The sequence below is a fragment of the Moschus berezovskii genome, chromosome 2 (genome assembly GCF_049115385.1).
Source record: "Moschus berezovskii isolate FMDL1 chromosome 2, NW_MosBer_1.0, whole genome shotgun sequence".
NCBI lineage: Eukaryota > Metazoa > Chordata > Mammalia > Artiodactyla > Moschidae > Moschus > Moschus berezovskii.
The window spans coordinates 42,505,752-42,522,244 of NC_142461.1; the positions used below are offsets into that span (position 1 = coordinate 42,505,752).

Consider the following 16,493-nt stretch of genomic DNA (forward strand, 5'->3'; position numbering starts at 1 on the left):
GCGCCAGCTCCGTCTGGCAGGCAGCGCGCGAGCTCGACTCTGGCTTAGCTGAGATCCGTGCCAGGTCTGCCCGGGAGGAGGGCGGGGGCCTGCAGAGTAGGGAGGCCCTACTCGGAAGGATGGATGGGGTGCTTCTCAGGGAACAGGGAGGGTGGCCGTGATCAGTGGGCCTCATCCTGTTCAGGAGACTCTGGAGATGCTCCGGGGCCGCTGCTGGGTGGAGGCGGGACTCAGCCAGGCTTCTGCCGCACAAGGGGAAGAAGGCGGGTTCCCAGAAGCTCCCCCACAACAGGGTCCCTCCTGAGCAAATAAATGCCTTTTACAGATGTAGCTTCGAAATGAAAATGAAGTCTCTTAGTCACTGACATCTGGAGGCCAGATTCAGACATAAACCGATTACTTTATTATCATGAGCAAGGTTTTTTTTCCCCTTCCCTAAATCAACAGCCACAGCCCTCTGGCCTGAAGAGTCAGGGTCTAATTGAATTTGGGTGGGTGGTGTGTAGTTACGATTTGTTTTTGAGAGACTCGGGGTGGAGGACTGAAACGATCCTTTAAAATTGACAGAGCACATCCCTTGAGAAACTGTCCCAAGTCCAGAGGTGGCAGGGCCCGTGGTTTGAGGTCGAATAAGGTGGGGTGCAGGGCAGGCAGGGGGACAGTGCGGTTTTGAATGGATGGGGCTTCACTGGGGATGGCTGCCTCTCTGCCTGTCCCCATCATAGTCTGACCTCCCAGGCCGTCCCAGGAAGCCGGGGTCAGGAGACCATGTGAGTGAGACCTGAAGTGGAACGGGGGCCTTACCTGTCCAATCACAGCCCAGCACCTCCAGTCGCATCCCAATGCCTGCGGGTGACCACCTCTCCGGGTACACCCGCACGTACTGCGCCAGGACAGGGTCGAACCTCCGGATGTCGGGGGCGTCAAAGTGCATATTGCCTTCAAACAGCTGCAGGGGAGACAAGGCCGCTCAGCCCTTCCTGGCTGGACGCCCCTTCACCCCTCCCTTCTGCTCCTTGCTCCCCATTCCCTCCCCGCCCCTTACATTTCGGTCTGAGGGAACCCCATTCTCAGGCCAAGGTTTTATTCATTTGGGAGGTCCCAGAAACATGGCAAATAGGGAGCAGATGAAAGCGGCAGTTGTTGGGTTCTGTTCTCGATCCTGGGAGTGAAACTGAAAATGCAGAATTTGGCTCTGAGTGAGTTGGAAGCTGTGCTTGGCTAGGGAGGAAGAAAGGGCATGTAGACCGTCTTGCCTGTTCTGATGTTCTCCGTTTATTAGAAAAAGCAGCTCTTTCCCTGATGCTTAAGAGTCTAGATTTAGAAACTCCCAGCTTGACAATTTCGATTTAGAAAGTTCCAGGTCACCGAGAGACTGAAAGGCAAGTGACCTTCCTTTCTCTAGGCTCGTGACTATTTCTGCTGGACACACGTTGACAGTCTGAGACTGTGTTCCTCCAACCTTGGTTTAGTAGAAGACATTCTGTCAAAATAAACCTCACCTGAGGCCACACTACATGAATCTGATGACCGTTGGGCTTGCCCTGGCTGAAGTTGCGTGAGGACCCAACCCAGAGCACACTTGCAAACCAGTGACTTAGGGAAAGGCGGTGCACAGGTGTGCCAGGGGCTGTGGCAGATTTTATCTAGGAATGTGGCAGAATGCCCACAATTGCAAAAGTGGGGCCCTGTCATGGGGAGAGTAGGCTCTGAGCCTGGCTAAGATCCTCTCCTTTCCCAGGCCCTCAGAATGGTCAAGAAGACTCAAGGTCAGCTGTCCCTGGGGGAGCCTGTGGTCCAACTTGTGTTCCATCCACTGACGGTTCCAGTTACCAAGCCCTGAGCCCTTTCAAGCCACTGGAATCATGAGCTGGGAGTTTACATCAGCAGTGCAAAACCTCCAGCCCAGCCCTTGCCTCTGCATTAAGAATGGAAATGCTGGCTTAGTAAAGGGGGCCAAACAGAGACACGTGATACCCCTTCCTTAGTAGAGGCCCTGATCTTTTGCAAAAAATGAAGAGTTAGCTTAGCAACGAGGACTGGGGCCCCAGGCTGATTGGAAGATTAACGTGGACAGGGACAGGGGCATGACATCCCTCCCTTTCCTGGAGCTCCTTGGTCCCCCCTGTTCAGGGCTGACCTTTACTCCTGCAATGGCAGGACAGAGTGGGCGACGCTGGCCTGAACTTCTGGCCTGGAGTTAGTTTCCTTTGCCTCTTTCCAGTCTCCCTGTGAGAGGCGGGAAAGATCTAAGCAGTCAAGCCCAGCAAAATACAAAGTTCAGCAACACTCAGAAGAAACACACGGTTGTTTTTGGAAGTCATTCCCTAAGTTTCTATAGTTGAGCCTCCAAGAACCACATCCCCTTTGAATATCTGGCCAGTTCCAAGGAAACTTTATCTGAAAGAGAGCATTAAGAGTGTCCAAGTTACTAGCAAGGTGGTGTGGAATAGTGGTTAGGTGTTTGTGCTCTGGAGGGAGACTTGTGTCTGAATCATGGCTCTACCACAGGTACTGTGTGACCCTGGACATGACATCAAGCCTCAGTTTTGTCATCTCTGAAATGGGAGGGACCATAAGATCTACCTTTTAGAGATGTTATAAAGATTTTCATTGTTTAGTTGCTCAGTCGTGTCTGACTCTTTGTGATCCCATGGACTGTAACCCCTCAGGCTCCTCTGTACATGGGATGTTCCAGGAAAGAATACTGGAGTGGGTGGCCATTTCCTTCTCCAGAGGATCTTCCTGACCCAGGGATAGAACCCACGTCTCCTGCACTGGCAGGCCAGTTCTTTATCGTCTGAGCCACTAGGGAAGCCTATTGTAAGGATTAAAAGGCATTTAGCAGAGGGCCTGGCACAAAAAGTATCCCTCAGTTAACATTTGTTTGACTGGGTCATAGAAGTTGGTGATGACCATCTGGATGGGAAATCGACACCCCAGCCCGCCCCAGATCAACCTCCCTTTGTGGGGCAAGGTTAGGGAGTCCTCTGGGAACATCCTACCTTTGGCTGCTGGGTCCTGGGATCTTGGATGTGCTCCCAGTCTTTGCCATTGAGGCTGTAGGAGACTTTGAACTTGCGCACAAACGCCCTGGCTTCCACTGCAGTGATGCTGTCTCCTCCACGGGCCCCCTGGATGATGACGCCTTTCACAGTCTTGGGCACTCCCAGGTCCACCTGGAGCCACTCCTCGCCTGGCTGGGCCTGAGGGATCCGAGGGAACCAGCCCGAGCGGCTGCTGACCAGGCGGGCGGCACTGGGGCTCCAGAGGTACTCACGGGTGGAGGAGGCAGAGATCTGGGAGTCCGCAATGAGCCCCGAGAGCATCCCCAGCATGTTGGAGCAAGGGGCATCTGCAGAGAAGGAGGAAGATACAAGAGGTCAGGCTGGTACCCTATTAACTGGGACCACCCATCAGTAGGGAGCTGTCAAAGAACCCGACTGTCAAACACTTTAAGTCAGCACTGACTTCCTGCATTTCAAGGTGGGATAGCGCTGTGGTTAAGAGCATGGCTGGGCACCAGACTGCCTGGATTCACATTTGCTTTGCCACTTACTAGCTGTGTGACTTTGGGAAAATGATTGAAGTGTTCTGTGCTTTAGTTTCCCTAGGCCTAAAGGAGGATTAACAGTAGTACTTACTTCTTGGGGGCTGTTGCAAGGATTCCATTAGTTACTATATGAAAGTCAGTTACTGATTCCGTTAGTTACTGTATGAAAAGCACAGTGCCTGGCATGGCTAAGCATCTTACGCTGTTAGCCAAGGACTCTCACATCCTTGTTGGTAACAGTCCCCACTAACCCTCCTGGGGGCGGTGAGCATAGGGGAGCTGCGCTGAGCGTCAAATTGTAAGCTGGGTGATTGTTTGCCCATCTAGATGGAACCCTTCATGGGGTTAGGTCTTTACTTCCATATGTATCATCACAGCTCTTTTCTGCCTTGCATCCTTTTCACTTGTTGTTCCCTCTACCCAAAATGCTGTTCCCCTCACTCACCATCAGACCAACCCTTTACTCAGCCCAGACCTTAAGTGTCACATCCTTAAAAAGGCTGTCCCCAAACTTTTCATCAACACTCCAAGAGGTTCCTTCAGTCACACAGTATCCCCATACTTACATTTATTCTCTGTCTTGCCCCCCAGCCTGAATGCTCTGCCATGCCAGGGACCCTATCTGCTCGTTCCCTTCTCTTTTTCATCTCCAGCTCTCAGCGTGGGGTCTGGCACATAGGGGCCTTCTATAAGGATTCATGCAGCCACTGAGAGAGTGGGGGTTGCCTGAAGACATGGTACCCAGCAAGGCAGGGTCCAAGACTTCATGTGCATTCAATACCCACACAGGTAATATCGAGCCTTCTGAGAAGGCCACGTGCTGCAGTCGAGCTGTTAGCACAGGGCTGGAAGCGGAAGCAGAGCCCAGGACTCAGTTTGCTCTCCAACCTCACAGCGACCCCACTTTACCTGTGACGCGGCAGCCGAAGAGTTCCAGGCGGAGGGCGATGCCCGTGTGCCAGGTCTGCGGGCGGACCCTGACGAAGCGTGTCAGCAGCGGTGAGTGCAGCTTGTTCAGAACCACCTCCGTGGCATCGTTGTTGGCTTGGAAGACCTGTAACATCACACGCCAGTCCATGTTATTGAAATCTCTGTGTGTAGTTGAGCCAGGCAGTCATTGACGCAGTGCGGGAAGCTCTGTTCAATGTTATTTCCCTTAAGTTTAAAAATGATCAGTGGGTTTGTAGTCTGGGGCTGTTACCGAAATGCCGTGAAAAAAAAAAAAAAACAACGATAATTTCTCACACTGCTCTAACTTGAAAACAATACATGGTCCTCACAAAAACTTTTGCAGGGGAGAAAAAATTTTGCCTCTGGGCCTGAGAGCAAGCAGAGGAAGGCACCGTGAAAAGGAAAACACTTTCAGAAGCCAAGAGAGAGGGGGAGTAAGCAGTAGAATATCCTTTCAAAATGGAATGACAACATCATCTTTTAGGGATTGTGGACATCTCTCACTGGCTTGAACTTGACTTTCCTGCTTACTCAGGTTTCAGCATATAGAAAGATTTGCAGGGTATTTTATCATCAGAAAGTGCATCACGATTGTACGTTAGTTACTTAGAGATTTCCCTGCTTCACAGATGGGTGAGAGAGTGGGGGCACTGTCCACCCTGGTGCCCCTGTGTCAATCAACACTTTCTTGGTTATTTCTGGTCTTTGTTGTAGGGTCAGGGTTGCAGGCAAACCCTCAGAGTCTGGCTCTGGCTTCCTCTCATTGCAGTCTCTGCCCTGTAATGAAATCCACCCCATTCCCATCTGACTGATGCATCTCTTATGGGAGGAATGGCTGTTCCAAGTAGCTTCTGATCCAACATGGTAGGAACAAGTCCGAGCTTACCAGATGGCCCAAATCAATAACTGCCATATGGACCTTATGTTTTTTTGTGCTCTCCATTACAAAAAAGAAAAAAAGAGGAGCTGAAACAAGTGGACATGAGTTTCTCCCGGTTTCCCTTAATAAGAGTGGAGGGAAAGACCACTAACCACCACTCCTAGATCATACCTGTCACAGCTCTAACAACCAAGTGACTGTAAATCCATTCACAGCCAACTCTGCAACAACTAGCCATTCCCCTTAGGTAGGGGGACCACCTATGACACATGAGCTGTCTGGGCACGGACAGGCTTTGGACAAGGGGAATGGGGAAACTAGTATGTTGGAATGCCACTGAGTCAGACATTATATAAACACAATCAGGCCTAAAAAACATCCCAGGAAGTAAGTGCTATTATTTCCACTTTGCTGATGAAAAAACTCTGATGAGGCTCAGAGACGTCTGTCTGGATCTCAAGTCCTTGCCACGTTTTTAGACTGTAGGCTTGTGGTTTTCTCCCTTGATTCTTGTATCTCTTACACGTGCAGTGTTTATGTTGGTGTTAGGAGTCTGGGAGCCTTGAGATCTCCAAGCGTGGGTGGAATGGAGGAAGAGCTGCTATTGACTGGTGTGCTCCCATTGTTTCTAATCGCAGCGTAGAAGGCTCTGGGAAACCGTGAAGAGCAGCACCAAGGCTTACAGCTAATTAACGTGGTCTTTGCTTCCTTAGGAATTGTAACTAGGAACTCAGCCATTTGGCAACCTTGAACCTTCGGTATTTCCCACTTGCTAAAGGTCAAACGTCAGAGCCATTAATAGCTCCCACTGATGGTGGTGGTGAAGACTAAGAGCCATCACATACCTTTTCCAACCAAATAAGGGGATGTGGCCTGTTGAAGAGAAACGGAGGGAAAGAGAGGACGGAAAAGTATTCAGAGGACCGCTGTATTCAGCTGAAACCCCTTGTTCCTGGTACTGAGCCCACCTATTTCAGGGGAGCACCCCCTCCAGCCTTGCTGTTTGCTCTCCTCCCCTGCGGAGCCTCTGCTCTGGTCCCCGGGCCACCAGTTGCCTTCTCTGCTGCTTCGCTGACCGCCGGGAGCACCAAAGCAGGACTGCCTGCCGCACACATCCCTCCCAGCTTCACTTTGGCTGCTTCCCGCATCGTGATTGAGGACAAAGAAGAGTGAGAAGACGAAGAAAACGGGCCACAAAAGCAGAAGGAAAGAAGTTGGAGCCAGACACTTGGGAGAAGGCCGACAGGAAGAAGGAGGTGCCTGGACCTCTGTGATCTAATCTTGGGGAGGTACCAGGGCCAGGAGGGCGGACAGTCCAGGCCTCGCCATGCCCATTCCTTGGCTTCCTTGCTGCTCTGCGTAAAGAGATGGAGGAACCGAATCCAAGGGAAAGAGATGAATCACTTCTCGGTAGAATTCAGCACGAGGCAGAGGCTCTTTGTTTGTTTTTTTGTTTTGTTTTGGCAGGGCAGAAGCAAAGACAAGCCCTCTGCTTATTTCGGATGGGTGCTGTGAGCAGTGGGGGGCCCCCACTACTGACCTGCTCCCTGAGGATGGCGGTGGCGGCTGTGTGTGGCCTCCATCAGGAGATGCTAAGGAGTTCCAAGGCGGGGGGCTTGGTGGGGGGTTTGATTTGCCACGTGAATATATAATTGGAGTGTTGAGTGGATTTGAACCTTAACACAGCTGCTAATCCACAGCGTACACACCATGCTGGTACCGTTTAGAAACACAGCACGTCTTATGTGTTTTTAATATCCAATTTTATCTTATCTGACCCCTTCATTTCTCAGCCTGGGCAGACAACACCAGGAAACCATTTCTTTCCTTCCTCAGTAAGGAAATGACTGTGTCTTTGGACTGTCCTAGGGAGGCTGGCTGTGTGTGGGCATGGGGAACACACGCGCGTGGCTCCATGTCTGAGGAGGGGGCTGCTCTTCCCATGGATGTGTGTGCCCACAGGCTTGGGTAAGCCTCCTGGATCTCTGCCCACAGTGGCATCAGTCAGTAAGGGAGGCAGGCACATGGTTTATCTACCTGAGGACATGTACTTGGTTCTCTGGTTGACCTTCCTTCCACTATTGCTCACTCTTCTACCACCCCTGAACCAGACAAGGCTCTTACAATGTGACCTCAAGTAATCATTCCTGTTTCTGAGCCCAGATCCTTCTCAGTGTCTTGTTTGCCCCTGAGCTTGTGCTTTTAACTACCCTCTGTTCTTGGGCCCCTTGGCTGATGGAATACCATCTTTTTTTGGAATGTGGACCATTTTTAAAGTCTTTGTTGAATTTGTTACAATACTGCTTCTTTTTTATGTTTTGGTATGTTGGCCACGAGGCATGTGGGATCCTAGCTCCCCAACCAGGGATCGAACATGCAGCCCTGCATTGGAAGGAGAAGTCTTAACCACTGGACCTCCAATGTGTGCCTGTGCTCAGTCGCTCAGTGGGGTCTGACCCTGTGACCCCACGGACTGTAGCTCCCCAGTCTCCTCTGTCCCTGGGGTGATCCAGGCAAGGATACTGAAGTGGGTTGCCATTTCCTCCTCCTCGGACCTCCAGGGAAGTTCCCAATACCATCTTATTTTAATAAACTTTTTATATACCTCTTACTCTGAGGTGGGCGTAGTAGAAAAAGTTCAAACACAATTGAACCAGGAGCCAGACTCTGTTGTTAATTAGCTCCTGCTGTGCTTACTCACTCACTCGTGTCCAGCTCTTTGCGACCTTAAGGACTGTAGCCCGCCAGGCTCCTCTGTCCATGGGGATTCTCCAGGCAAGAACACTGGAGTGCGTTGCCATGCCCTCCTGCAGGGGATCTTTCCAACCCCAGATTGAACCTAGGTCTCCCGCATTGCAGGCAGATTCTTTACCATCTGAGCTACCAGGGAAGCCCAAACTGTGGGCAGATATCTCTACCTCCCCCAGGCCTCAATTTCCTTCCCTATTAAATGAGGAGATTGTATGGGTTGATTTGTACAGTCCCTTCTGGCCCCCAGATTCTAAGGCTTGCTTCACAAGAGTTTCTCATTTAGAACTGCCCCAAGAGTGTCCACTTTCTAACAGGGCATTTTAGTTACCACTGTCCCTTGTAGCCTAAGTGCTTTTGTGGACAAATACTGTGGGTTTTCATACATTTCAAATAGTGCTCAGACTCAGGACACCTGGTGACTGCTCCACTCAGAGGGAGAATATAACTTGTTGATCTTTTTGGTTCAATAACAGTTCAAATTATTAATAAACGAAGAATAATAAATAACAACACCTTAGTCCTCACATATTGTCTTGTGCCCAAAGATATCAAAGTGCAATTTATGAAAATCCATTTTTAATGAAACATTAAGCAGTTTCTATTTCTCCAGACCCAATGGATTTATAAGGACTCTATTTTTCTCCCTGCACGGCCCTATTTATAGCTGGTAAATGCTATCATATATTATACATCTTTATGACTTTCTCAATGCTTCTGTGGTTTCAGAATCACCCTTCATATGTTTTCTGATCAAATTCTCTGAGATGGATTCTTGGCTTCCAGTCGAGGCACTGCAAGGTAAGGAGTTGGCGTGCTTGGGAAATGATGCCAGGAAATTGGTTTCACTCCCTATTCCCTGCCGACTCACTGAATCACTATAGGCAAATCAATAAACCTTAGATACCTTGATTTCTCCTTCAGGAAAGTAAAGTAGATAGCAAGCTTGCAAATAGACACTGAACTTTACCAGCCAGCCCTCCCTGCTGGCTCTAGTGCCAGCACCACAGCCAGGACAGATGTTAGATGGGAAGCTACAGCACGAGTAACAGATAGGTCTCTGTTTAACTGGGAAAGTTCAAGCCTTGAAATCCATTAACTCTCAAGTCCCACCTTGACGCCAAGAATTTTCCGGCCATAACTTCACAGTGAGGAGTCCACATCGCTGAGAAAACTCAGTGACTTGTCAGCATATGGCACACCCAGATAGATGTATATGAAATGTGATGATCACATTTTAACATCTGCTTTAAAAGCTGGATGTCACAGATGTTATATGTTTTTGTTAACTAAAAAAAAAAAAAGCTAATATGGTTGCTTTCCCACCCAAAGGAAAACCAGAAGTGTGTTCAAGGTGATCCTAGCTTTCTAAAGAGGTGGGATAGCATTGATTATGTCATAATTACTAATGTGTGTGTGTGTGTATGTATATATATAAATATATGAAGCTATGTTGAATATAAAGATTTCTTCAAGTGCACTTCTGTAAACCAAGTTTGAAAAACAATTCAGAGCACGAAGTGGTTTAGATAATCCATTTGGTGCCTTGCTGAATTCCGAACATAATCCAACACTTGCCAATTGATTCTGGAGACCTTTGGTTTATTTTCAGTAAGACAGAATCTGAAACCGGCAGCACTTCATGGATTTTTTGATTTGCACCTCTGGGAGAGGGGGGCATCTGCCAATTAAATTGGCTGCTATCCAATATCGCAGTTTGGTTATTATCTACAAATCACTCTTCCCCCACCCAGAAAACGGAAATAACATGTTTCGAACATGTCTGTGAGCTCATAAGGCATGGACTATGTAAAAAACAAAAAAGATAAGTATGTATATGTATGTATATATATTTATACTCTAATAAGAAACATCCAGCCAGAAAGCATCATGTTTGGTTTTGAGGTCATCTGCTCTTTCACCCCATTTCTAGTCACAGCCACCACTTCTTGCTGATCCCTCCCAAGGATCTCTGAAGAACATGCAGTGACTCAGGCACCACTGAGAACAGTTACTGTTTCATTGCCTACCTGGGAGTCCTCTTTGAGGGTGGATTCTCCGCCAGCCCTAAATCTCTCTCCCATACGCTGTTCATCTCCGCCATCAACATCCGGGTGCCCAGGCCAGTGTAGACACTCCACAGTCTTCGAGCGTCTTGGTGGAGAGACACAGCACAGGCCCGCGGCGTTCCTGGCTGCCTAACCTTCCTGCGTCAGGCAGGCCCTTTGCTCCACAGACGCAGACTCTCATTCTGTGCACTGCCTCCCACCCGACTGGGCTTCATTCATTCCGTCTGCGCATGCCCGTCCCTTCATTATCTATAGTGTGACCTACAGTTTACTTCTATTTTGCTGTAAATATGTGAACGCAACTGGCTCCAGGAACTGCACAGAGAGTAGAAACATTTTCAAAGACAACACAGTGCTGGAGCCCTGAGGTAGAAACTGTGCAGGAGATCTTTTTCTCCTTCCTTTCTTTTTTAAAAATAAATATTTCTCTTCACTAATAAATGTTTCATTGCATCCAAAGTTCTCCCTTTTCAGTCTACTTGGCACAGACTCTCAAGGAGCAGAACAAAGCCAGCAGAGAAGAGAGGTGGCAGGAATGGAGGGCAGAGATGCGGGAAAACAGGAGCACATTTTAAACATTCTTCTCAGGAACCACCATACTGACCCATCCTCACTCAGGAGCAAGTGCGGTCCTCCCTCTCCCACATGCTTTCCCTTGCATTTTCTCTAAAATCAGCCATCGGGGGTACACGGGGAAATAAATGGTTAATCAATGAATACCATCCTGCTTAATTAATTTGTTGCACCAAACAGGCAAGGGTAGGGGTGGGGGTGGGGGCCTGCTGCACTCGGGGAAAATGATGTTAAGGTAATGGACTTTTTTTTCCTGTTTGTAAATCTTGGTCCTGACATTTCTCTCTTAAACCTCTTCCTTAAAGACTATAAATTTTTTTTTTAAAGCTGCTTTCATTCTAGTGAATGTGGGAACTTAGCCAGATACAGAATCAGAAGGGATGTCTCTCTCCTGTATAAATATATATCTAGAAGAGACACCGAGAAAGAGAATTTAAGGGCAGGAAGGGATGGGGGTAGGGCAAAGAAATTCCCTAACCACCAAATGCTCATTTACCACCACGATGCCCTATCTCCTCCTCCTTTACTTTAGGGCTGTTTTTATCATCAGACAGTGTTGCTGATGTGAAGGAGGAGACAGAAGAGCAGGAGCTTGTTGTGGGGTGTAGGGCAGGGAAAGCCTATTTTTTTTCTGGGGGTGGGGGGCGGAGGTGGGTGGTATGCACACATCCCCATCTGTGTGTGCCTTGGGGGCCCGTTAGATTTACTGTGGGATCAAGCTACCCCCATAGAGATGCTGAGCCCTGGAACACAGCATCCGAACAGGACTAGGGTTTCAGGATTTGAGACAGGAAAGCACGAGGGAGGAGAGGAGCAGAGGACAGCTCAGGGATCGGGGGCTGGAAGAGAGATGGGCTGCAGGAGAGTGGAATATCAGAGCCATGAGGGTGTACTCCCATGAAGGTGGGGCAGAAATAGATATCTTACCTGGGTGGGAAGTGCCTCCAACTGAATACCTCCTGGAAGGACACTGCCACATTATTTAAGGAGGCACCTTTTAATCTCCAGGTGGGGAAAAGAGAGCAAAAAGTGTACAGGGAATGAGGTTGCTAAATCTAACTGCCAACTGTACTCCTTTTCCAGAAGAAATCTCAGGAAACCACAGAGCAGGGAACTGGTGATAGCAAAGAACCCGACAATCTACCTGGCGAAGTGTTCACCCCACTGCTCATCTGGAGATGCTTGGGCTTTTGCCCAAGTAAAATCACGGTACCATTTCACATTTCCTGCTGTCTGCTCTGTCCCACTGGCTGTGGGTCTGGAAAGCACAAGGAATTTAGCATCAAGGCTGTAAGCGCCAGGGAGGCTGGCCTCCAGTCCCAGAGACAATTCAGCACCCATGGGAGTTGGGTGAAGCCAGCCATGGGGGCCTGATGGAGAAAAGGTTCCAAGCTTATGTATAATGAAATTTTCCCTGGAGCTTCCTAAGTGGAGAGGCTAAAGGTCTGAGCTCATCCCATGGCAAATGGATAAGGGACAAACTTAATTACCAAGGGCCCTCGATTCTTCTTGGTTATAATTGGGGGGGGGGCAGATAAACTGGGGGACTTGAATTTGGAGGGGACATCAGCCTTCTTCTGAACATACATGACCCTGGACAATATAATCATATCCATGACTTCTAAAGTTTGATGTCCATTACTAGCTGATGGTTTGAGTCATTGTCTTAATGTTATACACAATAAGTAAAATTACTACAATAAAAGGAAACGGGAAAGCCAGTCATCCGCCAGGAGGCTTCAAAAAAAGGTATATATATATATTTTAAAAAATCCAAATTTTCATTGAAGGAACAATTGCATTCCTAACTGAAGCCTGAGGGGTATGGTTTATCTGTGGCAGCTCACGTACAGGCCCCATCAGATGCATGGAGAGGTCTGGATGACTTATCAGGTCCCTTCCAGACCTATGGTTTTAAGAGAGGCAGATAAATATCCCATGGGGCCTTGTTACTTTTTAAATTGATAACTTGCTTCTGCTCAAGAAGAGCTCTGTGGGTCTAATACATTAATTATATCTGCAGAAAGCCTTCCATCTATGGATCCCAGGGTGCTCTGCCTACAGCAAAAAAGGCACCGTTCCATTTGGGCCAGCAGAAACACTGAGGCACGGAGCTGCAAAGAGAAATCTCCAAGGTCACGTAGTGCATCATCTGAGAAGGTCTGAAGAGAGACACCACATGGTTCTAACCTTTAGCCAATTAATTTGGGGCGAGGGGGGGTGCTTGTCTTTCCTCTTAAGTTTCTGAAAGCTTCACAAAGGGTTTTAAATTTCTCAGATGGCTCTCACAATGATTTGTTTTAATTTGGAAAATAAATATAGAACTGAGGATTTTTGAAGTGATAGGGGAGTGGTTATTTGTTTTGAAGGGTTGTGGCCAAAGTGACTTCATTCAAGTTACAGCTCAGGATTCTATGATGGTGCCCAAAATCCAAAATGATGAGCCTAGTGCCCTCAAAGCACAACTTGCCTTCATATCTCCATGAATGTGTGCCTCTCTTGAACCCTGGATGAAACATTGAATAAGCCAATTTCCCTCTGAATGCAAGACGGTGAGCCATCAGATTATAAGACTGGTCTAAACTCAAAGCGTGGTGACTGGTGTCTTCCACAGGGACTCCACAGTTCCCCAAATCCCTGGGGCAAATTACTTTGCCTGAGAGCTTCAGTTCCACAGTCTGAAACTCTGTTAAATTCTGAAACAAATAAGCCAGTGCCTGAGGGTTCTCCGAGCCCCTTGGAAGTCATCATTACATTAATAAGATTGAGCTTAGTGCCTTTCTGCCACTCATTATGGGTAATTTTGAAAACTCTTGGGCCCAAACCTTACCTAATCCCTGTCCTTACCCTTCCATCCTCAATCTGGCCATCAGGATATAGGTAGCACCCGATAGACTTTTTCTTTCAGTCCAAATTTCTTCCAAACACATCAGAACAGCCCAGCAACACTGTGACTAAGAACAAGGTGATGAGAGTGACATCAGCAAGAAAGATGCTCACATGTACCAAATAAGGGACAATTGAAATTAGAGGCTTTTGCTTAGACCTATGAGGGCAAGGCCTGTGTCCTCCTGGCCTGACAGCAGCCTCTGTCTCACTGCCTCGAATGCAGACTTGCAGAACCAGCATCTCAGAGGTGAGCAGGATCCTAGCCAAGGCCTAGTGCCTTCCAGCTCCTTCCATCTTTCTCCACGTCCCTCCCTTGGTCTGTGTGTACATAATTGGGCCTATAATTATAGACAAACATACCAACTTTCCACTATTGTACTTACAATGCTATGTCTGTGTTTGGGGTGTTATTAATACAGCTGGTGAAACCAAAGGCAGTAGTTTTATGCTTGTGGTTTCTGAAGAAATATATGTGAAGCAATCTGTATAATCTAAGAGAGCACTTGGGCTGGCTCTGGGCTCTACCAGGTGGAAGAGCTCTCTGCCTTGTGGTTACGCAGTAAATATGCATAAGAAGGTCCCCCTATAGGAAAACCATAGGTTCCATTTTTCATGGCATGTGGAGTTGGATAAGGATTTGTGGATGTGCTGCACACGTGGCCTGTGTAACCGGGCTGCATTTTGCCTGGAGGATCCTTACAATATCCCCAGCGACAGGGTAATGCCTTTCTCATCCGCAGCCTCACCGTTACCTGTTGGATGGAAAGGGCCTAAGAAGAGGCTGCTTCCAGGCCATGGGAGGTTGGAAAAGAGCTCTTCAGTCAGTCCCCCCTCACTTCCTAGCCTCAAGGAAGTCTTCCCCCACATAGGCTCAGGCCTTGCCTCAGCCTAGTCTGGCTTCAAACTGTAGACAGTGTTTTGCAAGGGACTAGCACAGCCATCCCCCACCACCCTGAGTGCTCGTTAATCTTGTTTTCCTCCAACTTCCCCAATTCCCTGGCCTTTGGTATACCGCACTGGTGTTGACAGAGACCAGGGAATTGAAATCAAGTCCCCACATTTCTGCCCCAAACATCACCATCCCCTCCTTGCACACCCTATGCACTGGATCCCATCCGCAACCCCTCCCAACTGCCTACAGAGCAGAGCCTGCGGCTGCCTCCACCTCTGTCATGCTTTGCTCTCAGGTCCTGCTGGCTGAATTCTGCTTTGGAGCCCACTTAGCGCCAGTGTGCTTGGCACGGTGCCCACCATCCAGCGGCTACAAAGGGAAAGTGGTAGTGTCCTGGGTCGACCAAGCCTCTCCCCACCCTGCCCCCCGGTCCCCTCCTCACCCCACCTCCCCTTCATGGCATCAAGTCAAACTGCAGCAGACTTGACAAATCTATTTGGCACGGTTCACTCAACTATTTCAACCCAAACAGCCAGAGAGCTGCGCTGACACACCATGAACGGTGCGGAATCTGCACATTAAATACAGACGTCTGGGAGCAGATCCGATAATGAAGGCGCAGCAGAGATCATCCACGGACTCGAGGACCTGGAGGTCTCCTCCCTCACCCGCCACACCCGAGGGGGCCAAGGGAGCACAGGGAGGGGGCGACGCTTGAATGGCAGCCTTTCCGTTCTTCTGCCTCCTTCTAGGTACCAAGAAGGAAATTACCCTGTGGTTTCTAGGGAAAGAAATTTAGTCATGGGTGAGAAGAGGAGGCAAAGGGGAGAGAGAGAGAGGAAATAAAAGAGATGAGAACGTATCCGCTATGAAAAAGGGGAGAAGAATGGTTCTAAAGGAGTCCAGAAAGCTACATTTAATTCTCAGGAATATCTTCCCTGCAGAACCAATACCAGGGATAAAGGCAGGGAGGACAGCATTCTATCAAAATGTGCAGTGCTAAGGTATTTCCAAAAGCAGATTTCCTACAAACGGTGTTTAAAATAGCATCCCAGTCCATCTGCGTGCTTTTAAAATCAGCTTATGCTACAGTATCCCTCTGGCCAGCGTTGCTTAGTCATTGAGCCTGGACAGGGAGGTGGTTAGGGGAACCTCTTCCTCCTCCCCTGTACCCACCCCAAGCCAGATGCTGGCCCTTGCCTGCCTGGCTGAATTTCTGGGTTCTAGCAGTTTCTTATGGAAAAGGGAGGGTGGAGACAGAGGGCATGAGAAGGAGCAGGCTGGGATGAAGACTTCGTCCATAGAGCTCCCAGCACCCCATGCCAACTCTGGCTTGCTGTGTCCAAGTCACATTTAGTAACTCTCCCTGAAACAAAAGCAGGCAATGAGAAACCAGCCCCGCTCAACACATCAAAATGCGGAAGTCCTTCAACTGCTAAGTCTCTCACTTTCTTTATCTGTGAGATGGGGAGTGTGTGTGTGTGTGAGAGAGAGAGACCTGGTAATATCTAGAAGCCATGATTTCAGACGAATGGTGCCATGTTACTATGGCGATCTTAATTTTTAAAAATCCACTCTTTTAAAAACTCACATTTCCCAAGTGAAGCAGTGCCAACATTATAGTTTGGGATTTTCTGGGCCCCAGGTTTCCTGTTACAACAGCAAGAGCAAGCTGCCTTGCAGCAGTGACGCAGGCTGAGGGCATCTTGTTTGGAAAAGACCTTAGGCCTCTCAAGGTTGGGCCACCTGTGTACCCTCTGGATAACTCACAACCTGACAGACTGGGAGAGACACTCTCTCTCACTCTCCAATTCCATTCAGAGAAGGATGAGCGTTCTCCTTTGAGAACCAAGAGTCAGCCCACAAAGAACGGGGCTCCTGCCCTGCCCAGGTGAGACCACTGGCTATTTCCAATAAGCCTTTCCATGCACTGAGTCT

At 48.7% G+C, this 16,493-nt stretch overlaps 1 protein-coding gene across 5 annotated transcripts in view; it reads right to left on the reverse strand.

The window, feature by feature from the left end:
* NRP2 (neuropilin 2) overlaps positions 1–16,493 on the reverse strand; it is a 119,931-nt gene that overhangs the window by 54,927 nt on the left and 48,511 nt on the right. For all 5 annotated transcript variants that reach the window (XM_088828124.1, XM_055397546.2, XM_055397549.2 and 2 more), the window contains exons 8-10: positions 4,463–4,607; positions 3,006–3,355; positions 805–949 (exon numbers count right to left, since the gene is read on the reverse strand). In XM_088828124.1, coding sequence (XP_088684250.1) covers positions 805–949; positions 3,006–3,355; positions 4,463–4,607 — 640 coding nt within the window. The remainder of the gene's footprint in view (positions 1–804; positions 950–3,005; positions 3,356–4,462; positions 4,608–16,493) is intronic.